Consider the following 27186-nt stretch of genomic DNA (forward strand, 5'->3'; position numbering starts at 1 on the left):
CTTACTAATTTGCCTACTCTAAACTTACTAAACTCAGAGTTTTAAGACAGAAGTGCCAGAATGCAGCCAGGATCTCAGATGTGCATGCCAATTGTTACACATTGAATTTCAACTGTGCTATGCATTTCTCTAGTGGAAGATTTCTATTTGTAAATATACTTTTGTTTCTCATGGCCCATGCCTAGGTCTCCTCTGGAACAATGCACAGAGTCCCTGCACCATCTTAGTGCACAATCACAACCCCAGAACAGACCAGGCCTCTGGGCTAACTGAAGAAAGATGCTTTTCTTATTTATTTGTTGCTTAGTTTTCTGTGGGGTTTTTTTGGGGGGTTGTTTTTTTTGGGGGGGAGGGGGGGGAGTTTTCCCCACAGCTAGGATGCTCTCAGCTGTCAGCAGCCCAGCTTGCAGGTCTGGATCAATGGCTTTTGGGGAAGGCAGCAAGTGGACTCTGTCCTTTTCAGCAGACTCAGGAGTGAAACACCAGTATTTCTCCTGCCCTGACAGCTTTCCATGTTGGCAGGAGATGGGAGTCCTTCTGAAGTGGTGTCTTCATGGTGTTGAAGGAGAGAGTTGTCTGTCATGACCCCTCTGACTGGGGCATGGTGGGCACCAAGGGACTTGAAAGGGCCACATACTTGGCATAGGAAGACAGTGATGATGTGGGATGTAGAGAGGCTGGCACTGAAGACAAGGAGGACTGGCATTTGTGGCACACAGTGCCCTGACTGTGTTTTAAATAGAAAACCTAATGTTTTCTTGTGTATAACATTTTCTTACAAAAACATCTTGTGGTCATCAAGGGAAACCAAACAGAACATTTCAATTGGTACCCACTGTCATTTGATGAAAGCCAAATATGTCACACTAGATTAGTTAGATTGAAAAACTTGTGATAAAAGTTCCCTCCTCCCCTCTGAAACTAATTAAGAAAGAGATAAAAGAACTTTGGTTTGGTAGAACAGACTGTTCACTGAAGCAAGCTGCCATTTAATTTCATGCTGAGCTTGCTTAATTACTGCACAAAATATGATCATGAGGCATGTAAAGTTGTGTGTATTTTTGAATGTGGGTACAGGGCGAGGGGGAAGTGTTGCCAATATGGCTTGTAATGCTCTTTTGGCTGCTGACTATAATTTTTGAAAGTTGTCTCACAGTTTTGATAGAAGCACCCCACTATAACTAATTCTATTTAGAAGAAGATGTTAAATTGGTGCCTGTTCATGCAGACCACCTTTCACTAATGCTGTTCTCCAGCTAGTTGTCAGGAAATAACCAGGACATTAGGCTTAGGGAGACATCTCCCTTGGGTGCCATCACTACAGGTCAATTCTATAAAACTGTGACTTTGGTCAGTTGTCACTATGACAATCCTCAGTCAGCCTTTCTTATCTAAATGTTTTTTTTTCCCAGCAATAAACAGCACCAGAGACTTCTCCAGGGAGAATAAAAGAGTAAGCAGAGTAGAGAGTTTAAAAACCAACTCATTTTTGACCCTCAGTGTCTCTGAAGATTATAGAGCAAGTCCTCATGGACGCACTCCCAGGCAGAGGAAGGACAAGAACACGACTGGGAACAGCCAGCACAGGTTTCCCAAGAGTGTATTTTGCCTGCCCAACCTTCTAGGAGTACAGGACTGGCTCTCTAGAAAAAAGGAGAGCATTGGACAAGCAGGCCTTGGTTTTAGCAAGTTTTGCAACACAACCTCTCCTAGCAAGGAAAAAAACTTAAGATGGTATGGACTGGATGGATGGTATATAAAATGAGTGAAAACCAGATTGGACAGAGATCAAATCTTTATATGATAGTGGAACCAATACTGCTTAAGATCTTTTGACAGCTTGGACAAAGGGAGAGGATGCACTGTCCTTGAGCTTTCAGATGATATCAGACTTAATAAAATGACTGACATGTTGGACCATAATGTGAAATTAGACAGCAGTATGCCACTTTAGTGATGAAGGCTCTGCACACATTTTAGCAGCAAAGCCAGTAGATTGAAGGCGATTGTTCTTCTCTGGTCAGCACTTGTGGAGCTGAATTGTGAGAATTGTGTCAAGTTTTGAACCCCACAGAAAAAGAGAGGTACTGACAAGCTGGATGAAGTACAGAAGAGGGTCATTGAGCTAGGAGGGGACCTCAAGCATAAGATACACCAGGCAAGACAAGTGGAGCTGAGTCTTTTAAAGCTGTAGAATCTCCATTCTTGGAGATTTTCAAAACTCATTTATACAAAGCCATAGGCAGCCTGACCTAATTTTTATTTCAGCCCTGTTTTGAGCAATGGGGTTAGACTATGAAGACCTCCAGAGGTTCCTTCCAATCTACATTATTCTGAAATTTTCCCCAAATTAGTCCTCTTTCCAACTGGTTGATATGCATGACTTGGAAAATACTGGAAAACACTGCTGTCATTGCACAGAGGCACTGAGCCATGCAGCAGCTGTATATTCCCAGATCTGTTGACCTGCACATCAGAACTCTTTCTAGCGTTTCTCCATAACTGAGCAAGAGATTTGCTCTGCATTGAGGAAGAAGTGATTGCATGGCTAAGAGCTCAAAGTAGAAAAAAACAATGTAAAAAGTAAAAATCAGACCAATTATTCTTTGGTATTTGCCTAAAACCTTTGCAGAGATGGATTAATATGCAGAGTTTGACTGGAACTCAGCATGGCTGACAGGAATTCTGAAGTAATCCTTCTGATGTCTTGCAGCCCAGAAGTTGGCCCACTGGACCATGTTAGATTCAAAGACCTTAGGGCTTCAAGCTTTCTTCATTGTGATGGGGTAAAAGTTTTGGCTTACAGAGCTATGCAGGAGTGACACAAAGAAATAACCTAAGCATTAGGACTGATTATCTTCCATAAAACATTTTTATCAATTATATTTTATATAGATTATAGATATCTATGTAAATAACATATAAATACCAACATTTTTTTCATAAGCATTCATTGTAAACTAGAAACATCCATATTTATAATTTTTCTATTTAATACTCAGAAAAAACTAGACTTCAAGAAATTGCATTCTTGGACTCTTGCAAAATGGATTTAACTTTCTCTACAGCATTGTAGTAGAGAGAGACCTGTGCTATTGAGGACCCCAAATTCCTAAGAGATGCTTCTCAGTGCTATGTAGGCTATTCTCAGTGCACTTTGAATAGGCATTCAGCATCAACTTTGCATTTTTCATGGATCCATAAATATTTAGGCTACAGCAGTGACTGATCCTCATGAGTGACTTTGTGCACAGGCCAGAGTTTCCCTCAGCTCCAGAGAACTGAAGAAGCCAGACCACATCTTTTGTGAGGAAGGACACATAACCATGGGACAGTAAGAGCCAGGCCTTACACACAGACCACATACTTCATGTTCTGGGCTGCTGGCCATGTTTAATCCTGAACTGGTGGTGCAGCCCATTGCACTCAGAAGCTGATGCTCCGTGGTCCTCCACGAGGACAAGGAAAGCCCCTCTCCCACTTCACCTGATGACAGCAACCACCCTGGTACACACACACATCTTTGTTTTCAGCTCTGAATCTTTTAAATGGTGACAAGTGGGCTGGGGTGAAGGCAGTACTGAACACAGTGCTCTCTCTGCCCTCGCTTCCTCGGGGCTTCCTTTATTTCAGCAAAACGTCTCTTCCACGCTGTGCTGCTGATGTGCACTTGAGAATAATTGAAAAACTCATTTCAGCATTTCTTACCTTAATTTCCAGAACATTTTGGTTGCCTCTTGAGATGAACACTGTCTTTTCAAAATGCTTAAATACAGGATTATTTACGTAATCAAAATCAAAGTACAGGGAGCTGACACCATCAAAAATAAAGAACACTTTGGTCACAAAGGGTGGTTGGAGATTGAAATCTTTCAGTGAAGGTGTTGTACAGCAGATTATCTCTGAGCTAGAGCGGTGGCTACATGCCTATAAGAAAAAAAAAAGAGGTAGTTGCAGTATCTACATGGAGAGGAAGTCACTGATTAATGCAGCTTTCTTTAACAATACACATATATTGAAAAAATAAACACCAAGGGTCTTGTTCTCCTTTAACCAAAGCAAAATCCTGATCAGTGCTACACAGCGTTTATGTAGAGCTGGGAGAAAAGTATAAAAACTTCACGTCAATGGTGTTTGCACTCTTGTTGAGGAAATGTTCAAGTAAACAAGCTTCCTGGCCTGATTGTTCACAGCACTTTTAAAGTAAATATTTTGCAGATAATTAATGGAAAATGATTTCCAAAGCCAAGGACCATCAGGAGCTAGCCTGGTGTGCTGAGCAGCTATAGTTCAGGTTTCCCAGCTTGTCACAGTGACTGCAACATGGATTTCTCTTTCTTTTTCACTACCAAAGCAATAGTAAGGGACCAGAGGACAAAATAAAAGCCAACAATGCTAACTGGAACAGTGGAAAACAGAAGTAAAGCACTGTTTACCCACAGTGCAGCTAAGTTGCTATGTTTCCGAAAGGCACTGTGGACTCTGAGAAAGGGCTTTAGAGCCAAAGCCACTGTGGATTCTGGGCCACAGAAGCTCAGCAAAGTGTATCTTCTTAAAATGTGCATCTAAGGCCCCAGATGTGTGGCACTTGGTGCTGAGGTACAGAGTCCTGCAAGCTCCTGCTGAGAGCGTTGCCTGTGGGAAATGCTTTGCACTCTATCTCGGACCAGCAGGGACAAGATGTTTCACCTCACTGTGGTGCAGGAGCAGCCTGACAACAGGCACGAAGCCACACGTGCCCCTCATTGCCACTACTCCTCATGGCAGCCTGCAATGGGGGGAAAGCTGCACCCCATGATCAGAAGTCCTTTGAGAGGATGCTCTGTGCTATGGGGATGTGACCCAGTACAAAATGCAGGACTCATCTGAACTGCCTTTGACAACAGCTCATCTAGAGTGGGTTCCATCTGATCCACCTTAGACAACAATCCAATCTTTAATTAGATTACTGGTGCTCTAGAAGAGTCAGCTTTGTCTGGACTGTGAAGGTTTCTACAGGAGTACTTTGCTTACGATGCCAGCAGCACATCCACAGCCCCAGTGGGAGGCACGGTGCGTGCTGGCTGCACCACACAACTGCAGAGGGGCTGTTTGTTATTGCACTGTGCTGTTATTGCACTGTTGTTATTGCACTGTGTCCTCCCTCCCTGGCCTGCCCCTTCTGCTGCCCACCAACGACACGGCTGAAGGACTTCTGGCACAAACACAGTTGCTCCAGCTCCACAGAAGCATTTCTCTTCCAACTCTACAAACTTTCTGTAAATAGTCCCTTTTGCACTGTGCCCTGAGAGAAGGACAAACTTTTTCTTTTTTTACAAAATATAAAGGAGCATATCTGACATATGTTCCAGAAAGAATGGGGCTAAGCTCCTTGTCATCATAAAGCTTACATTTGTTTTACAAGAGATTTCCTTGGAAGATCAACAATGCTCTTGAATACCTTTGTGCATCCAGAGAAGGCCAAAATACATATTTTTCTGTTTTGTTTTTCAAAATAAATTTGTTCTCATTATCAAATGCTGCCTGAAGGATCTTTGAAATTAGTTTAAATTAATGCAATGTAATTTTGCTTTTTCAAATCACTCAGGCTGTATCAGCTATATACCCACTTTAGCTGGAAAAGTGGGTTTAAATTAGCTGCAAACCAGCTGTAAATCAGGGGGTTTTGTTATCACCACAGCAATTCATGTTTCTGTGAATAATATTGTAAAATCTTGAATCTGCCAAGGGAAACATTTTCAACATTCTGAGCATTAGTTTTAGAGCTCCTATGTGCCTGTGAGCTGTGAGTTTGGCGCACAGTTAACTAACTTGGTGGAGCTCTCTGTGATGCTAATGGCATTTGCACCTGTGTATCTAACACCCCATTTAAATTTCTAGCAGAAATTCAGAAATATTTTTGTAACCCTCATGTCAACAAGGTAAACTGTGGGACACAAGACAAGGCAGATTTTTGCTCCATTTGCTTACAGTATCAGATTGTTCTTTAGAATACCTTGTTAAACAACACTGACTATATCTCAGGCTTTGTTCTATCACATAGATCTATAAATTAATTTCAATTAGTATGGAAATAATAAGATGCATCATTAGTACAATGGATGATCAAGCCATACTTTTCCATGATGTATGAATATTTGTTATCTTTCATATTGTGTCGATTCTTAAAAAGGATTACTAAAATATATATAATTATGAACCCAAGTATGTCCCAAGTAATCATTATATTTATTTGATTAATGTAAATTCATTAGACTCTTTATCTACTGCAGAGTAGTGATGTCCATTAAATGAATAGCAGTGGTATTCATAACTTTGTTAGTGGCTATCTATTAGAATCAGATACTTTACTTTATCAGGCTGGTCTCTGAAGCAGAAGCTTTCAGAAAATGATAAAAATCTAATAATACTCTTTGGAGGGGATGCAATGTGACTGATTGGTAAGGTCAAGAAAAATCTTATTTGCAATGCCCTTATTGGTACATGATTTGACATGACATTTTTACCTTGAAATTGGTTTTAGCAATTGAAGAATATGACGGTTTAGTTTTCAAGAAATATTGGATTGAGGATCTCCAAGAAACCCCCCTAATTCAATCTATTGCCTTCTCAATTAAGATACTGCCTATCACCCAGCACCTTTAACTTTTATTTAATTAAACTTTAAAGTAGATTCACTTTAAAAGCTAAGCCTACATTTTTCTTGTGACAATAATCTACATCTGAAGACAAAAAGGAAGAAAAAATATAAAAATTATGGAGCATTTCACAAGCATAAGTAAATGCTATACCCCAAAGGGAATAATAATCCATTGCACAATGCATATGACTCATCACTTAAGGTATGTATTCTTGTTCCATTTGTAAAATATGACCCTTGAGGCAATTAATTCAAACCTGACCTACAGAACCTGAACTTCAGTGCCCAATTCAATTCTTTTTCATCTGATAGAACAACAGGAGAAGTATGAGGGAGGATCTCTGAGCTCCAGAGGTCTCCCAGCAGCTGACCCAGATTAGAGAGGGGCAGTTGGGTGTGTATTACAGGATCTGCAGCTGTCAGAAAGGAGAAAAGGGCCAATTTGTTCCTTCATAAAAAGTAAACTTTTGGAGTTCCAGTGAAGAATGAAAGATGAATGAAGCTAAAGACAGACCTGGAGACTCTCCAACCATCCTTGCCAAAGGATGATTTCTCAATAGAAAGAGAAGAAAATACAGATCCAACATGAAGAGAAGCCCATTCAGAAGACTTTTCTGTGTAGAGCATATCCTGAGGGTTTTTCAGCAAATTCATTGCCTTTTGCTGCCATTTTGGGTGGCACAATGAATGATCCTGATGTATTGGTAGCCTTTTTATTTTAGTTTTCTTTTTGGGTGAAGGCATGAGAGATGATGCTTCTAGTCTATCAGATCATGAGAGCAGAAGGTAGAGTAAAATGTCTCTTGCTCTTGGGTCTGAGAGCCAGCCCTTTGCACGACATGGTAAATACTGGCTGGGAGTCCAAACTCCTCCCTGGGCTTGGGGTGGTCAATGTACCTTGTAGCACTGCATCCCTGGCACCCTGGTGATTTCACACAGGGGCTTTCCCCTGCTGTCCCCTTTTCTTGGCAGGAGATGTGTGTGAGCTACAGATTTGGCACAGAAAGAAAGATGAATTTTCCCCTCTGTGGGGGAACACTTCACTGGGATTCTGTGGCAGCTTTGTGCCCCGGAGTCAGGAGAGATAGAGGATCCAAGCCTAGGAGTCTTTGGATAGGGAATCATGAATATCTTCAATAATCACACACTCACTACCTGCACTCTACAGGGAATTTGTTTTATCATTATTTAATACATCTAAGGTAGACACTCACTGCTGAATTCTAGGCATCTTGATGAATATGAGTACAGATTGCTTACAGACTTGGAAATATTGAATGAACTTTAGACTCTTTTAAAATTGTCCTGTAAAACAACAGGAAATGGCATGTGGCAGGGAAAAATTTAAAAATGCTGAAGAACATTCAAAAGACTACTTACTGAAGAGATAATTAAAAGTCTGTGAAAAGAGAAGATGTTGCATAGCTACAGAGTCAGTTGTTGAAGGTCATGTAATAAAAAAGCTTCTTCTTAGTTTTGCAGCCTTGCATATCTTGGGACATTCATTGTTAGAAGAGATTAGGTAGAGGGAATATATATTGAAATTAGCTAATAAATGGCATATTAAAAATGCTACAAGAAAGGATCCCCAAATGACCACTTGTTCACTTTGGGGGAATCAAGGCAAACTACAGGCTTTCAAAGAAAAAAACCATTACTCCCAAGTGCTTCAGAAGCAGAAGAGTCATCTAGCATGACTTACAGCACAGGTTCCTGATCAAACACTATTCCAAACTGTGCCTTGGGTATTCTTACAGGCACAATGAAAGGAGGAAACAAGCTGCTTCCCTGCTTGTGTACCTCACATAGGAACTGGATATGTGAACAGAAGTGAGAAGGTTTCTGTATTCTTATGCTTTCTCTAGAGCTTTTAGGAATTTATGCAGCACTGCCTATATTCCAATTTTTTTTCCGTAGTTGGAACAAATGATCAAATGAACTCATGACATAGAAATTAAAAAAAACACATTGCAATTATTGAAACATATGGTTCAATACATTTTTTCACTCATTGAAATAAATTCAAAGGAGGCAAAATGTATTATTTTGACAGTATTAACATAAAATGTAATATAAACACAACAAGTGTGAACACAGTACTGAACAATTTTAAGGAAATTTAAATAAATATGAAAAAAATACAGTAAAATAGAAACAAGGCATTTTTTGCTCTATAAAAGAAAAATTTTCAGAGATACTAAACTACAAACATGAATGCTGAAAAGCTCAACTTTAATGTTTCTTCTGCAGAGGGCTGATATACTGTGCCCAAAACTTTTCAGTCTCAGTGAAACTGCACTTCTTATAGGAAGTTCTTCCAGAAAAACTTTGTATCAGTTGTACCACTCACCTCTACCACTGGGATGGAAAGAGGCAGAGAAGAGCAAATGCCCCAGGGCATGTCTGCTGGCTCTGCTCCCTGAGAATTGGGATGCAGAGCATCCCCAACAGCTCCTGCTGTTTACAGAAATGACCCTCCACCTACATTGTGACTCCATCAGGACTCTAGGCCACAAAAACGTGAGGATAGAGAGCTGACATGAAAAGGTGAGACCCATTTTAAATTGGGCACTGCCAGTTTCATGATCTGAGAGGTGGCTGAAAGAATGAGAAGAGCTCTAGGAAACAATATTTATCAGGAGAATTTGGAGTGGTTTGGTTGTTTTAACTGGAAAAGAGAAAGGTTGAATCATAATTTAGTGCAAATATATAAAATTAGCAGGAGGGACTGATTATCTGTTGCTTGTATCCACAGAGGGTTAAACAAGAAGATAGGTAATTAGCCACAGGATTTGGGTTAATTATTAGAAAGAAGTCTTTCCAAACCACTAGGTAAGCAGGTAGAGCAGCTCTCTCTAAAGCTTGTTTAAGCAAGATTGTGAAATTTCTTGCACAAGTAGCTTTAATAACAGCCTAAACAAGTATCTGGTAGGCAGTGGTCTGGGCACATTTGCTCCTGGCACAGGGAAGTGGGCCATGCTTGGCTGCTCTGGTCCCACCCAGCTGCCTTTTCCTTTGATGCTTTGGGATGTGTCTCAGTGCTGGCTTTGGTTTTCCCAAGAGCCCGAGTTTCTGAATGCTGACAAAAGCAGCTTCTTGGAGGAGGCTAGTGAGAGAAAACTGAAAAGAAAAAGGGCTTAAATAGCAATTAAAAAAATGATTCATTTAGCTATCCTCTCCCAAACTAAGGAAGCCAAAAGACTCATTACCTCAGCTATAGCACTTCTTGAGCACTTCTTTGGTCTGTTCAGGAAAACAACCTGTCTTCTCTTTATAAAAGGGATAATTGGTCTGCATCTCTGCTGGAAATAGTTCCTCATTGTTGTTTATTTTAATAATGACTGGATGAACTTGGGGTTTTTTGGTATGTCTCCCATGCAGAGAGCCCAGAACTTCCAGTGCAGGATGGCCATAGGCATCCTGCCCCAGAAGTTTCCTCAGTTACACAGTACAATCCTGTTTTGCCACTTATAAATCTTCCCTTTCTACCAGAGAATTAATACTCTTCCTTTAGAAATATGCTTGAGGTAGAGAATAGTGGCAGAACAAATGGCTGCCACAGAGGCAGAGAATGCAACTGAGCGCCAGAAGCCTTTAATTTCAATAGAGCAAAAATATATTGCTTGGGCAATGTCAAAGTATAAAACACTCTGGATTACAATCCATTTGAGGTTATATTCCACCTTTTTTGCTGGGAGAATGAACTTGTGTACAGCTGCTCATACACTGGGGCAATTTCTTAGAGATCATCAGTGGCAGGAGATTTGTTTGTTGGCAAATGTCAAACACACTGCACGGTATGAAAAGAAAAAGAGTAAAGGAGATAATTCTGACTGACTAAGTCCATGATTTTTTTCAACAGCAACTTAAAGGCAGAATGAAAGCAAAACACTGCTCAAGGTTGCTCCCCAATATTTGGGGGAAAGAGTAAATTCTATGGTGTTTATTGCCTGGAGTTGCCAGTCACTTTTGGACAGTGTATTTTCTTTAAAACTTCAGATCTTTCAAATCTGTTCAGATTCTAAGAAATCCTAAATATTTGACAGGGTGTACAGTATCAGGGCTTGAAGAGAAGCAGTATTGCATATTCCCACAGGGGAATAGAAAAAGCAAACAAATGATCTTTGCACGAAGCAAAATCTCAAGACTTGATTTCAGCAACAATATTTCCCTTCAAAATCCTTTGAGCTTAGAAATAATTATGCTCACATTACTCAAAATCTAATAAATTTTGAGTTTGGTAGATTTCACTGGAAGATTTTATTTTCTGACTGATGGGTAAAGTGACTTTTTGATAACACTTAACACTGTGTTACATTGGAAAGGAACTGATTTTTAGATTAAAATCTGAACCTATTAAATTACAAGCCACGACTACATGCTGCGGAAATTCAGGTCCTGACACTCATAATATTATACAAATTAGGATCATGAAGAATATGATGACCTTGAAGCTATAAAAGACTGCAAATTTGCAGACGCACCATTTAAAATGCATTGAGCAAACCTAGGTCTGATAGTTAGAATTCAATTCAGGAAACAGTGTATGATGATCATTAGAAATAAGCTGAGAATATGAACAGTAAGTAGCATGTCATAAAGAGTGTAGGTCAATTTAGCAATTTACCTCCAGTTAGACTAAACAAACCTTACAGGATAAGAGAATGTTGGAGGTAGAACAAAAATGTGTAGACAAAAGCTTACAGAAGGCAGTTTGAGTAAAACTAGATGGCAAATGCCATCTTTGCCCTATAAGAATTAAAGCAGATCATATAATCATATCTGTGTTTAGATTTGGACACTGTGTAGTGTTGACTCAGGAACAAAAAGAAAAAAACAAGACTTACATCTCTGATTGACACCTGCTGTTTAAGCAGAAGTACCCAATTGCAAGACCCCAAATCCATCTTAAAACTCAATGAACTTATCAAAGTTAGGACAGATTTCCCCAAAAGAGATTTTGGCACAGAAATTATTAAAAATAATACTTAATTTTGATTTTATATATTTACTCCTCCTCTTCCTTTGATATATACCCACAGTCACCACTTCAGTATCACAGTAGTGCCTGAACTTGTCGTGTAATCTGATATATTTATATTGCACTGCTGCATGTTTAGTCATTCAATTTGTATTGTTAAATTGAAATATATAAATCTTCTTATCAGATACTGTACTAGCCTTATTTCTTCAGAAAAGCTTTACTGGAAACAGTTGTTTTATCTTCACATTAATTTCAAATTTGTTTTGAATTTTTCCTGTACAGTGAAAACAGTCTTTGCAGAACACACAAAATATCAGTAGAAGCCCCAAAGTTTCAAGGCAAAAGTCAAAGTATTTGGCTGAAAATTCACAACCATTCACTACACCAAGATGAAAAGATAACAGATTGTGTTCTCTAAGATTGACTCACCACAGAGAAGTTCATTCCTAGTTTAGGTACAGTAATCACCATCTGAGGAAAGCACACTGAGTTCAAGTTGATTCCCTGAGCTGTGATTGTACTTCCACCACTAGGAAAATTCACCAAAAGAAGAAAAAAAGAAAAGGAAGGAAAAGAAGAAGAGAAAATAAGTAGAATAAATAACTGCTGTGATAATGTAATGTTAATTACAAATTATATTTTAGAGTAAATGATAACATAAAACCATAATTAGGGATATGCATTGGGTAAATGCAAATACATAGCTTTGAGCAGTGAGATAATTTTTCTGGGAAACAAATTTTACATTTACTATAACAACTTATCAAAAAAAGAAAAAAGAAAAACAATTTTTAAAACTGTGATAAGCCAGGGTATAAAACAAATGTGTAAATTTTAAAAGAGGTTGCTTTTTCTGTACTTTGTATTTGCTAACTTACTTATTTCACCTATTGTGTTCAGTGGTGCTGAAAAAGGTGTCTCTTTTACTGCTGACATTTTTTTGGCAAAGGCAGATGGCTCGGATTAGAGCTACTGAGACCATAAATTTGTCACTTGAAAACACACACATTCTAGCATACATATATATTCATAATGTTTATATAGCACTGGATTTAGACTATTTTAAAATCCATTTGCTCTCCTGAGTCTGCTGACTTGTCACATTAAATGATTTTCCTCAGCAATCAGTGTAATGTCCAGACACAGCATAGGAGACACACTTAGCAGAGCAGTGGGTATCTCAGTGGGACATCACAGGTAGGCTCAGCAGCAGCTAGGAGTGAAATCAAAGAGAAAAGAGGCACCCTTCCCCCTTCTCCTTCACCTCTGAAAGGAAATGATTTGCCCTCTGCAACTGCACCATAATAGAAACAATTGGCACGGAAGATAGAGATAAAAATGCAATTTCTTTTGATAGATTGCTGAGCAGCATAGCCGTTCTTCGTTCATTTGCTGCTTTTCTTATTTATATAAGAAAATTTCACTCACCTAAGAAAAGATTTGGCTGGATGAATTTTTAAAACAACTGGGTCTTCTCTGTATGTGAAATGGCTGCTTGTGTCTCGAACAGCTTCATCGATTTCCATTCTCACATGATATTCCTGGGGAATTTGCTGTGCTGGAGTGTAGCACTCCACAGTGCTCGCCGATATGCTGGGAGGACTGAAAACAGATTGCTTGTCACCATTATGAAACATGTACTTGGCTTAAAACACTGTCCTTTACTGAGCCCCAACCTTGCCTAAGGATCTGTTCATAAAAAAGTCATTGATTTTCCTGCTGGATAATCAGATTGCAACAAGTAAGCATGGCATAAGGTAGAAATTGCAACAGCATGTCTTAAGCTCAAGATTAATCTTAGTTCAGTTGACTTGCACCTTCCTGATGGAAGGTGTTGTCCCAGTACTGGTGACAACCCCATGAGCCCTGCACCCTGCAAAGGCAGCTTCCAGCCTGGAAAACAAGAGCACGCTCCAAGTTTAAGGAGAATGACTTGATCTGCTGTAACCAAAGAATGTAACCTCTTTCAAATCCACAGGAATTATTTTCTCTGTTAAAAGCCTCAAGTAAGGGTGCTTGTGTGGGATGTACCAGATGCTGAGGAGCAGGCAGAGGGCAACGAGAAAGAAGGACAAAATTCAAGAAGAGCTGGCTGAATTCAGTGGAGTCTCTGGGATATTCACCTTTCCCTTGCTATCATGCCTGGCCATGGAAGTCCTCCTCCTCCTACACTGAGCTCAGTGGATGAGTGGACAGCAGGAGGATCCTCAAGTTTGAAGCACATGAAATGTGGCCAGAGGGAGCAGGGCACATCAGAGACAAGGGTGGCAACTGACTGGGGAGTAAAAATAACTCTGCCAGCTGGTTTCAGGGATTTGGGCCCAAGCACATCCATTGGCCATGCTAGTGAGGTTGTTCTCATAGAATGTAAGAGATATTAGACAAAAGAGACATTTGCTATGACCTCTGAAGCTTTCCAGGAAGGTGGGGTTCACCATAAGGGATAGCAATTCATTCATCTGTTTCTGGAAGCTTTTTAATGCCTCTTAAAGGAAAAAAGTAAATCTTGCTCTAGCTGCCCACAGAACAGGAGAAAGCTGCCTGTTTAGCTAGAGAAACACCTGCCTTGAGAAATTGGTTAAGATTTACACAGAAGTCTCCAGGCAGCTTGGCTAGTGAGAAAGAGGGGTACTGGAGATGCTTACTGGGAAAGTCTCAGCTATTGTTCAATACCTAGAGGTCCACCTAACCAACATCTGCCTCTGAGCTGGCTGCTGTCCCATCCCCATAACAGAATCATTCCCAACGGATTCTCAAATGAATCATTTATTTCTCCATTAGCTGACAAAGACACCAAGAAATGCAACCCTAACTATTAATGAACAGAAAAATCATGAAGATCTTTTTAGTGATCACACTTGAATATCTAAATCCTTTTCCTTGATTTAGTCAGACTTGGCTGATTTGATCAAGAACATACAATAAATCATTTAGTAGTAAAGAATAAATTTAATCTCTCCTGACTCTGAGTCTTGTGTTAACTAATAGGCTACTGCTTCCCCATGGTCTCCACAAGTGTGAAGTTTTACCACTATGACTTTCCATAATCATCAGGTGATGCTCAAATTTCAGAGGAATTGCTGGATGTCCTGTTTCTGGAACACAGTGGGCCAGATTCTGCTTTGTCCAAAGAGGTGACAATTCCGGAATCACCCTGCTGTTCCTAAGCAGAGAACCAAGTTGGATTTGTGCCATGGTAGAATGGCTACCAAATTCAGAACTCGTCTGCCCATAGTGGAGAATCTGTGTTTGGTGACTAAACACATCACAGATTTGTGACTGAGCTCCTGCTGGATCCAGTACAGAGCCACAAGGAATTCTGGCTTAAACCTCCAAAACAATTTTCTAAATACCAGGAGAAGTATGATGCTGCCAAACTGATGCTGCCTCTGTTTTGTAGGCTGTTCTCTGATAGCAGTGCAGAAATGTCTATCCCATGCTCCTCTGCATTGTCACCCTGGCCAGGTTTCCACCCAGGCAGGCAGCAGGAAATGGTGACTTGTGCCCACTGGCTGCTCACTGGCAGCTGCTGCATGAACAGCAGCTCTTGCTAATAAAAGAGAGACAGCTGAGTGTGTGGGAATCAGGGTGACAAAAATGATGGGAAATAAGCAGTTTCTTGTCCATTAGAAGCTGATTTGACACTTCTCTATGCAACCTTTTAATGAGGTTAATGAAGACACTAGAGAATAAACAAGACTTCCAGAAAACTATAGTCGCTTCTAGAAATCTTTCAAGTATCCTAAACTCAGGATACTGCTTATTATAAATTCCCCAATAAGTGACACAAGAAGAGGAAAGCAAATCTTTGAGTTTGGTTTTTTAACTCCAAGGCTTTTAATCAAGACATTTCAGTATTAAAATGTGTTTTAGTCAGTGCATTACCTTTTCAAAGTGCATGGTTGCTCACCAACAAAAATCCTCATGGATTTCCCACTGTCTAGGTATTTTCCAGCTACAGTCAACAATGTTCCTCCAGATTTGGGGCCATAGGTGGGAGATATACTTGTTATTACAGGATTCTAAGGGGAGGTAAAAATAAAACCAGTGGATTATGAACATATTTTCAAAATGTTGAGAGGACTTAAAACATTTGTTAACATTTCCGTGAAGTAACAACAAAGCCAACATGGATACAGAATTTACTATGCTGGATTGGACTCATGAGGAGTCCCTAACAGTTAATATTGAAGCTAATTTTGACTATAAAATTTTAATCTAGTGCTTACCACGTATGAAAATGTATTGAATAGTGTTTTGCCATGTCCAACAGAAACACTACTGGATATGTTAAAACCAGGACTTTTTGCAGCAGGAACTGTGCATTCCAGCCTTTAGAAAACAAGGAAAAAATGGGATTACATTTTTTTTTTCTGATTGATTTTTTCATATTAAAATAGAACCACTTCAAACTCATAATAATGGGGAATCCATACTAAACAGATCATCAATCTATGTGCACCACAGACATTTCAGAAATAATAGCTAAAAGAACTGTAGCCCTCTTCCTTAATAATAAATACAAATGCTGTGGACTTTATAATACTTGGCCACAGAAAATAATTTTAGTATATCATATACATTTCAGAAAAAAGAAGCATGACAGAAAAAAACAAATACCTCTATTCAATGGCTGATATTTTTTTAAAAATTTTCCTTTAATATCAAATTTTGGCAGACAATAGCATTAGAAAAAATGAATCATATACACAAGTTTGTTATAAAAATTAAACATTACCAAAAATTAAACTTGAACTTCTGCAGCAGCATATGTCAATGTGTTATATTACATTCACATAGTCTCATATATAATCTAGTCTCCTTAAATCATCTTGTTTCCGTTGAGACTGTTCAGAACAGCAGTTAGGAGAGTGCTCAACACTCTGGAGCACTTGCTGGAGTATCTGCACTGCTGTGTATGTGAACAGCAAAGCTGTGCCACGATTTGTGCATTGCTTTGGTGGTAGAGAGAGGATATTCACTGAACTTGCATTTCGGCAAGATAAAGATCACAGTAACCTCTGTCTTAAACTTAACCCATTATCCCTGTGCCTCAGATACTTATTTCTGAGGAGGAGGAGGAGAGGTGCAGTGGAGGGTCATAAGCCTCTGGGTGACAAAATACCTGCATCTTCTCGCACTTCTCTCGAGCAGCAGCTTTACAGATCAGGAAGACAGAGGTGACATAACTTAACCCAGCAGGATCCCGGCCAAAGGAACTGCCCCCTTTTCAAACCTTTGAATAGACTCATTCTTGCCAGCTTTCACAGATGTTGAATAGCATTTCACCGACAAATCAGAAAAACTGCTGCAGGAGCTATTGGCATAAACTAGATTTATTTCATCTCCATTTTGAGCATTGTTTTTCTTGGTGAGTTTATTAAACCATGGCATTTCTTCAAATTTGAAATTTCAGAATCAGAGATGATACTTATAGACTGAATGTTTGTATTTGCAAAAAATTCCATACCACATAAAGAACATCTGTATAAATGAAAATTAATATTTTAGGTTTCTTACCTATTTTTGTTGCTAGATTTTGCTTCCAGAGGACAAATTTGTCCTCCAATATGGACTACGGTATTTTTTAATTCAAATCTATTATTTTTGCTGAATCCAAAGTCCCATCCACACAGTGTCAATTTTGTCCCGCCTTCTATGGGAGCGCTGCTTGGGAGAATCTGTTAAAAAAATATTGTGTTAGTTGAATCAGATTTTCTTGAACTTCACTTGGAGCTAAAGAATAGGCAAAGGAATAATTTTAGAAAAGCATTTCTTTTGGTAGACTATGTCCTAGCATTCATCTTAATTGTTCTTCACCTTTCATTTGTCACATTATGAGCTTTCTATGACAGTAGCAATAAATAACAAAACCTGTACTGGAAGGCTTTGAAAGATAGTGTTTAGGGGCACTGAACAAGCTGTGCATTGTAATAGTCTTTTAAATCCTGCAGTTCTTGTCTTTCACATCTTATTTCTGCTGTGTTAAACACACAATATACTTATTTTGTTAGAAGCTGAATGCTGAACACAAAAGAGCCCCCAAATGACCGTTTTTTGCCAGCTTGATGAAAGTTGGGTTCAGAGTGAAGTAGCTTCAAAGACACCATAATCCAATATTGCGTTGACTGTGATGAAGTTAACATGACTTCTGCTATTCTTTCCATAAACGTTTTACATTTGGTCACCTCTAATTCCAAGTCAAAAATAAACTGCCCCTCAGAAACACAGAGACAATCTACAAAGGAAATACATTTTTTTTTGTATGTGTGTGTGTGTATTGTAAATTGTCCTGTAAAATATAACAATGGTGGGAAAAACGTAGGAACGTTATAGAAGTCTTACAAAACTCAGTAAAAGTACCGGTTAGTACTGTCAGTAAAAAAAACCCAAAACCCACTAAAAAACCAACCAAAAAGAAAATACATTAGTTCAGGAATTATGAGGGCTTTCAACAATACTGCACAATTTTGCAAACATACCAGTACCACTAGACAAACAAAAAAGAATGAAAGGAATGAGAGACTGAATTTATACTTGTGATTATAGTGCCTAAGTATCTTAATGCTTTAGTGATAATAATTTTGCCCCTAAAATGCAATACAGCTGTGTCCTTCAAAGGACCCGGCTTAATTTTCAAGCTGAAAGGAAAGTGTTTGAATGATACTCAGCTATTATTTCATCTGGAAATCCAGTAAGACAGCACATTTCTTTTCAACTCTCTTGTAGCTATACTTCAAGACTCTCACAAATGAACTATTGTAGATAGAAAGGCAGCTGAAGAATACTTCAGAAGAATTATACCATATACTATATATGGGGAAATTTACTGCCCTCATTAGAAACCAGACAAAGAGTCTGACTTAAAATGCACTGAAGCCAGGAGGAACCTTTTCTGTTTTAAAGAGCTTTGAATCAGCTCTCAAGGAGCAAAAAGGGAACCTATGCAGGACCAGCACTTTTGTACAAATCCGTAAAGAAGGAGTGACACACAGCTGCAGCTATGAGCTTGGAGCCATTCTGTGCCCACAAAATCTGTGCAATTCCTAGGTTTAACTTTTCCTGTTTCTTTGGAGTTTTCTTCTTCAAAATCTGGATTTGACTTCAGATTCTAGTTTTCCACTCTGCTCAGTATCTCAGCACATTATCTATTTTTGAAATAGCAAAACCCTAGCAGAAAATGAAATTGCTCTGTGGGACTACAGGATGTCCCGATGTTTTGTACAATACATTGACATGTGGCATTTGAAGAGTTTGAAATGTAATCCACAAGTTAGCAAAATAAGGGCTTCACAAAGCCATACAGAATAAAAACTGAACACGTTTTTAGTGATCTTATATGGCAAAAGAGACTTGTGATAGCAACCTGTGTGCCTTAATTGAGGGGTACCAAGTATTTAGTACATTTTGTCAACAATTTTAGGAGGCAACTCCTCTAAGTAGATAGCAAAATATAAAGAAACAAAAGATCAAAGTTTTTTTTTAAGTTCTGCCAAACTCCCCTGTTTTTATTCAAAATTTATATTTGTTCCATTTGTTCTGTATGATGAAATGTCTGAAAATCAAATGTGGTTTTCCAGACTTTTTCTTGAGAGTGTTGACATGAATGGACAGTGAATCTCCTGCACCTCCTACTGAGGTATTTGTAGGCCTCTTCTGTGTACTTACATTGCACTGGTAGTAACAGAAAACAATCAAACCAGTATAAATGCTATGAAATGCAGGATTCAAAAAATATTCTATTATTTCCACTGATAACATGGATCAAGTCCTGTCATTCTGCTGCTCTCTGAACTTTTGGTTAAGGGAGAAAGTGAACTTTTTGTTTTTGGAAAACTTTAAAGCATTGTATTTTCCTTTTATTTATGTTGACAGCTAATATCCACTTAATATATTTTTGGAAGAAAATACATATTTATTAAAGTTTTATTAGCACATTTGTTTTAATTCAAAGACAAGAACACATGTGCACAACCACATGTGAAATTTCCAGCAAAGCCTCCAACCTAAACAGGCAGTAGAAGGCCTCATGTTCTCGATACGTCTGATACAAAAGCCAGCTAAAATGACTCACTTTAAAAACAACAACAAACCATGTCAGATTTTTAACCACAACAAAGAACCAGAAGGGAGCCCAATTTATTTCTTCTTTTACACCCTTCACCTTTCAGCGTGACCTGAACACCACGCGCAGATGCCTGCGATTTGTTCCAGCACCAAGTGATCTCCCAGGAGACTCCCTCCTGGCTTCCCTCTAGAGCTGCTCATCCAGGCTGATGAAAATCCTCATTGCTGGCAGAGGCAGGGGGTGGGAGCAGACTGGGAGCTGGGCTCTGGAAGGGATGTGTCCGAGCGCCTGCCCTGCTATGCTGTCCATGTCTGGGCAGACTTGGCTGCTCCTCTCCAACCCACAGCTCCAATGGAAAGTGCTTAAAGCAGGGCAAAAGAGACAAAGGATCTGAAGGACTCCATGGGAAAACACTGGGCTTCTTCTCTGCCATCCCTCCTGAGAGGAAAAATTATTTTTTTTCCCCGTCGTACACCAGTCTGTATAACAACCTGGGAAAACGTCACTGAAGATTAGTTAGCTAGCATCCACTGGAGCAGACCTTCAGGGAGCAATCTGCTCCCCTGAGGTTAAAGTGATCATATGACATATCTCAAGCAATCTGTCCCTCTGAAAGCTTCAAAATATTAGGGAGAGGTTTGGACTGAATTTCAGATACTATGCAAAGCAGGTCATCCTCCGTTTGTTAGGAACAAAACGAGCTTGTTTCTTACATTTTATGCATGTGAGTTTCAAGACAGATCAGAAGATGATGAATAATCTGTTTTATATTTTTTTCAGTAATCATGTTAAATGTCATGGTCCAGTAGAGCATGAAATTTGTCTTAACAGCTAGCAATCCAGTGGATTTAAGTATCCAGCTGCATTTTTTTTCCTTACAAGCCTTCTGGAAGCAAGTTCTACCAACATCGGCACGCAGTAATTTGAGATTCACTTTCAGATCCATCAGTGTCACAGCTCCATATTCATTACAGGGTAGACTGGGCTTGTGCTGAGCAGGCTGGGCTGAGCCATGTGGGGAAGGGAAGCACCTACCCAGCCTCACACCCATTCCCACTGCCCCACGTCCAAGGTGTGCTCCCCTGCCAGCATTCACAAGGACTGCAGAGATGGCTGTAGGGGATACACCTCTTGCTCTAAGTGCATGTGCATGGGCTCCAGGCTCTTGGTTCTTAAAACTGCTGAGTGAACACATTCAAAATTGAAATTAAAGAGGGCTACGTGAGTTCAGCCCCTCTGAAAATCAGAAACTAAGCAGTTCGGAGCCTGGGAAATATTTTTGAGCTATGGAAATATACAGCCACTTCTGGAAAGTTTGCAAATTAAAAAACATTAAGGGTGCTTGAGCTCTAGAAAAGATGAAACAAACTGTGCAGGACAGGTGAGCACCTTGGGCCTGCAGAGGTACAGAAAAATATATAAGAGCTAATTCTCACTGCATACCTTTGAATTGGTGACTCAATCTCATACAGACTAAGGCTATAAAGGATTGTTTCACTATCTAATATAAGCATTTTGAAACAAATGTGGTTTTGTATAAAGGAAAAGTAAACTGTTCACATTCTGCATTAGCAAGTTTTGTGCATCTCCTCTACCCTAAGTAAATGGCCATAGAAGGCAGGCAAACCACCCCTCCCCCATCCGTTTTCCATCCATTTTGGGTTTGATTCCTACAACTCTTCATTGTTTTTTCACTGAATTTTACCTGTGTTAATCGTAAATTTTGTGACTGAAAGGTGAACATGGAAAAAACCAACCCTGTAAACATGCGTTTCTATACTTCTAGATGAATAGCAGTTTTGTCTAAAACATTAAAACTTAAAAATACTGTTGTACATGAAATCATATGCCTGGATGAAAGAAATACATTATTTATTCAAAACCCACTTTTTTCTCCCTTTCTAAGAGTTTGGCATATCAAACTTTCATGTCTGTTTATAAGTTGTATTCTAATAAAGGAAAATGTATTTTTAACTACATGATGTAGTTTAAATGCACTAACATAAGCGAATGTGGCAGTAAATGCTACCAGAACATTTTATGCTTGTCCTTCCCTTAGATTTCTAGTCCATCAACTGCCCTACAAACCTCTGCTTTCACAGTCATGTCACACTTCACACGGGAAGGTTTGGTTCCATGTACAGTACAAATCCTGCATTAAGCACAGCTGAATTAAAGCTGGACTGTGCCAGTGCAGCTCCCTGCTCATCCATGCCTTCTTGTTGTCACACACCATTGATGAGCTCTGGCTGGCTGGCAGCAGCCTCTGGCTGCCCCTGTCCTGGGGGAGCAGCTACAGGCTTGCTCCTCGTTGGTGCCAAGTGGACCCATAGGAAGAAGGGGACAGGAAGGGACATTATGGGAAAAAAACTTCCCAGGAGCTTGGGTAGGGGAAAGAAGGGGTTTTTCTTAGAAAAAAACCACCAGGCTTTCCTCCAACATTGGAGCCAGCAAAGGGATGGATGAAGAGTGGGAGCCAGAGCCCTCCTGTGCTGGGTCAGGCTGTGGTGGCTCTGGGCAGGAAGTGCTTTCCTCCACTTTTGTCTCTGAGAGAAGCCCAAGAGGAGGGATGCTCCTTTCTGTGACTGGCTTTGCTGTCAGACCCCTGCCAGGCTCAGACCCATCTTGTTTCCCCGTCAGAAGTGCTTTGTAGGGCTAGGGATCTCCCAAGGCTGGTAAGGATGATCAGACAAACCTGTCCATCCATGAGCATCTCAGCCCACATTACTCAGGGAGACCACGTGCATCCAGTTAGAGGATTCATGGGCATCACGGCTAAGGGGAAGTTGAGGAAAGCTGAGGATTTATCATGATTACATGAATAGAAAATGTCTACAGAGTGCAGACTGTTCTTCCCTCAAGAGATAAATGCAAGAAATCCACCTCTTTACCTCATAAACCCTAGGCAAGCAGGTGTCCTGGGTCCAGGTGTTGCTGGGGCACTCAGAAGACCTGAGGCACTGCTGGCTGCACCAGCCACACTCCATGAAGGCTGGGGCCAGCAGGCACTGGCTGCAGGACCTGAAGTGATGGCAGCCTGGCCCCTTCAGAGGGATCTTTGTTATCTGTCAATGGAGAGACATGGTGCATACAGCCTTTTAATACATGCACTAAGTGGCAAGGAGAATCTCTATTTATGCATAGCATGCTGGTGCTACTCAGATTTCAGATGTGCAAGCCACAGTTCGACTTCTCTTTAGCTCAGTAATTATAGGATCTTATAAGTAATTTAACTGACATGATTTTAAATTCGCTTGGGAGAAACCCTAAAGGCATCTTAATGTTATATACAGTTACTACCAGCATCTGGTGTTTACAGCAAGATAGCATTTTTTGCTGATGGAGAAAGAAAGCAGCAGCGTGCTCCTCCCAGTTCTGTATCTCAGTATGCCTTACTTTATACATTTGTAAAAATAGGCATGATGGCTATTTCAGCTTTGGTGAGGCTGTATTAATAGCTGTGGCACACTTGCAGCATGTGACTGCCCATGTACTTGTTTTTTAACACCTATCATCAAAACCCCCCATACTTTACCTAAAATACAACTTAAAATATATATTACTTAAAATATCAGGATAGTTATGAAATAGTCACTCTAAACGTGCAAGAATTATTTTTGGTCAAATATTAAAATCAATATATAATTACATTACTATATAAGTGCCTTATATTTCTTTATACTTCAGGACCTTCCTTAAATTTATTTTGTACATTTTCTGAAGATCACTCTTATAAATAACTCATACATTTCTAGTAAATGATTAATAACAATCTTTATGGCTGATGTATTTCTGTAAGTCCTTATAGAACTCAAGGGGTCAAATTATTGCTTACGATTATGGTTTAGGATTATCCGTAATATTATCTGCTGATGTTTTAAACCTGTTCTTCAATGCATATCTACTTATGACAATAGCATATTTATGATGGCTCTTCATCTTTTATTAACTCTTTGTAGACTACATGCTAAAGTAATTTTCAAGTCTTACTGACTTACAGTTTTAAAGACATGCATGTAACTCTAGCACACACAACCGTCCTTAAAAAGTCACAATGCTATGACACAAACCAAGAAAAGCCAGGAAACTGAACACCATTCTTTTCTTAAGCCATTGTGTGTTTTGTCTTTGCAAGCTCTTGAATTAGGGACAGGTTTTCAGCCTTAAAATTTGCATTTCCTGGCTTTTGTTGGTTTATATCACCAGCTCTTACATTATTTAAGCATTTCTCAATATTAGGCTGCCAGTTTGTTTAGCAGGGGAATAAATATATCTTGGAGGAAACGTACATCCCCAGTGTTCTGAGGGAATGGCAGGGCCATGAGGATGCAGTGCAGAAAGCAGCAGTGAGAACAGAGGTTTACATAGTGCACAGGAGGATTAGATTATGAACCACTCACCTTCTTCCCAGTCACTACCAGGGTATAGCCATCATCTGCTAATGAATTCTCGACAACAACCTGGGGAGAGATGGGGTGGGAGTCCAGCTGAAAGCTGACATGCGGAGTTGTGGATTCTGAACGGGAAACCACTATCTAAGAAAGAAAGAAATTTTGAAAATCAGCAGGCAGTGTGTAACCCAAATGCAGGCTGCTCAGCTGTCTCATGTTCTCGCTTGCATTAATTACTTTGCATTACATTGCATAATATTTTGCATAATGTTCCATCATAATCTGATTAAAGTGCTATAAAATCTACTTTATTTAATACAGCAAAATCATGGCTGTTGGAGGATCCTCAAAATACACCATGTTTACTAAAATATGCAGGAGCCACTGCATGCTTCCTAGTCCTTCAATTTCAGGTATTTATATATCACCATAGATAATAAAGAGACTGACCTTTAGTCAGTACTATACATTTAAGAATGAAGAATTTTATCTACAATGTCTATTTAAAAGAATCTTAAAACTCCAGGTCTTCAGAAGTCAAAACCATTTCCTTCTATTTCCACTTTGGTCCTTGAGTTTGAAAAGCAAACTTTACCCTGTGTCAACCTTGCTGCACGTGGGGCAGTGAGATTGCAAAGCTATGTCAGGCACTGCAGGTCACGCAGTGGGCACCACTCAGAGTGCCCAGAGCTCAGCAGCCAGGGCTGCCCAGATGGCAATAGCTGCCAGGCTACTGCTCTGACAGGCTCCTTGCAAGGTTTGGCTGGGCACCCTCCGCTCTGGCTCCTGTTGGTTTCTGTGTGAGCCGGGTGACCAGGACTGAGCATTCAAAGCACTTCTTAAATTACAGGGAACGGTGGAGGCTCCTTTATGAGATGCTTAAAACAGGAGCCTAATTTAGTCATTCTGAAGCCCCTTTGCAAAAACCTTCCCTCTCTCTCTCTCTCTCTCGATTTCAGGAGATCTTAGAGAGATTAGTCACACCGCTATGAAATTCCCTCACTACTCATCTCTCTGCATCTTGAGTTACCTAAATTCTTCTGAGAATCTGGGCCCATTCCTGCAAACACACGCCTAACTTTACTACTGTAACTTTGTTGACTTTAATGGGATGAGTCATGGCTGTTAAGCAGAGGCATAAAGCATCTGCAGATCGGGGTGGATATTTGATAGCAACATTTTATAGGCTTGGGCCTGCAATGCAGAAGGATGTGCACCCAAATGTGATAGCATCAGACAACAAAGGCAGAGGATTGTTTACATGAGGGAAGATCATGTTCATGTTTCAAAAGCTGTATCACGTGTAGTTTACTTAAGGAATTTAGATAATCAACATTTGCTGAGAAGTTAGGATTCAATGGGGCTCATTATTTAAAAAGATTGAAGCCATTCTGGAAATAACTTGTATGTCAAATGTTTCATTTTTTACTATAATGAAGCTTTTCTTCTGACTCCGAAGGCAGAATCAGAACAGCCAGGACATTGACTTACACAATTTCACTGGCTTTTCACACTGCCAAGGGCTTTCAACAAGATGGCTGACTCCAAAACTAGACTTAGAGATGCTGTAATTATAGCTGCTGTTTTGATGTAATTCAAGACTTAAATAAAATATATGAGCAGTTAATTCATGCCGATAACTGCTTCACATCCCAGAGGTATTTTTAGTTTGGGGTTGCAAGAGGCTTTTTTTCTTTAAAAATGAAACTGGCTTTGTTACGGGCTTTGCTATGGATTTATTTCACAGCACAGAAAGTACAGATTTTAGAAATCAATAAAGTATGATCGTTTTTGGTGACACAGAAGTATGGTCTCTGACTCAGTGTAATAGGGCATGAGCTCTGTTTTTCTATTCAGGACAATGAAAAATAGAATGGACTGGAAAGCTGCATGAAAAACCTTGATTAATGTTGGCATTATGGGGAGAGGTAGCACCACAGCTGCAAATACCTTTTTAGTTGATCATTAGCCATGTCTCATCTCGAATACCCACTGCTATAAAATGCTAAGAATTCTTTTCCATCATTAATCCAGGCTTCCTCTTATTGCCAAGAATTCTTTCTGATTGAGCCACAGTGTTAACTCTTTAAACACATCTGCATTCCAACGTCAGAGCAATACATGAAAATTTGGATTCCATCTCTACAATCTTGGAAAAATTACTCAGTACTTTAAACACTGACTGACCTTTATTTTACTGAGGTTGATAGTCAAATCACCTGCTCAAAGCCCAAGTGACTAGACTTTGACCTCATGACATACAGGGAGCTCAGATTACACTTCCTAGCACACAGAATGAAAGTTTGGATTTTGCTTAGAACTAATCTACCAGCCTACAATGCTGCTATAACAGATACAAGATGCAAAAATGTTCTTTTTGGTCCATACAACTGTGTGATTTTTGCACACATCAGCCCAGTCCTTGAAATTCTATCTTACCCTTATCCAACATAAACCTGAAAAAAAAAAAGCAATTTGAAGACAGCTTCTACAGCAGGAGGAAGAGGCTACTTAGGACTCCAGTGTCGTTCTCATAAAGCTCTGATTTTTATAGCTTGGAACTGAGCTGGTATGTGTGCAGCATAAATTTCATCTGTCATGGACACACTGACATACAGGGATCACTACCATGAAAATTGTTCAGTACTACAGGAGATTTTTCCCTCTGCAAAGACTATAAAATTCTTGGGGTTTTGAGGTGTCTTTTTTGGGTAAGGGGAGGGGGGAGAAGAGTGGGTATTGGATTTTTTTTTGTTTTATTTTCATTTTAGTAATTAATTTATTAACCATTCACTTCTGCAGTGCATAAGAGAAATGAAAGCTTATTTCCATGCCTCCACTCAAGCAATTAGGATAGAGGGAAGGTCTAGCACAGGTAATTAACCAAAGCAGAACAAACAGACATTTGTAGTAAATGGTCAGTGACTGCAATAGTAAGAAGTCACCAGAGGTGTTGTACAAGCTGTCTGTGCTGGGGTCCAAACTGTTCAATACACCCATAAATGAGTTGGAAAAGTGGTTGAGCAGTCCAGTGATAAAGTTTTGTGATGATCTGAAGGTATTCAAGGTGGTTAGGATGAGGACAGACTATATAGGATGGCAG

At 39.6% G+C, this 27186-nt stretch overlaps 1 protein-coding gene across 2 annotated transcripts in view; it reads right to left on the minus strand.

Moving 5' to 3' along the window:
* MET (MET proto-oncogene, receptor tyrosine kinase) overlaps positions 1–27186 on the minus strand; it is an 89560-nt gene that overhangs the window by 20358 nt on the left and 42016 nt on the right. The window contains exons 4-11 of one of the 2 annotated variants that reach the window (XM_059472693.1): positions 24093–24227; positions 22584–22757; positions 17145–17305; positions 15854–15956; positions 15510–15646; positions 13053–13226; positions 12054–12153; positions 3709–3927 (exon numbers count right to left, since the gene is read on the minus strand). In XM_059472693.1, coding sequence (XP_059328676.1) covers positions 3709–3927; positions 12054–12153; positions 13053–13226; positions 15510–15646; positions 15854–15956; positions 17145–17305; positions 22584–22757; positions 24093–24227 — 1203 coding nt within the window. The remainder of the gene's footprint in view (positions 1–3708; positions 3928–12053; positions 12154–13052; positions 13227–15509; positions 15647–15853; positions 15957–17144; positions 17306–22583; positions 22758–24092; positions 24228–27186) is intronic. The other variant, XM_059472694.1, reaches the window with a different exon arrangement.

Source organism: Ammospiza nelsoni, chromosome 5 (genome assembly GCF_027579445.1).
Source record: "Ammospiza nelsoni isolate bAmmNel1 chromosome 5, bAmmNel1.pri, whole genome shotgun sequence".
NCBI classification, from domain to species: domain Eukaryota; kingdom Metazoa; phylum Chordata; class Aves; order Passeriformes; family Passerellidae; genus Ammospiza; species Ammospiza nelsoni.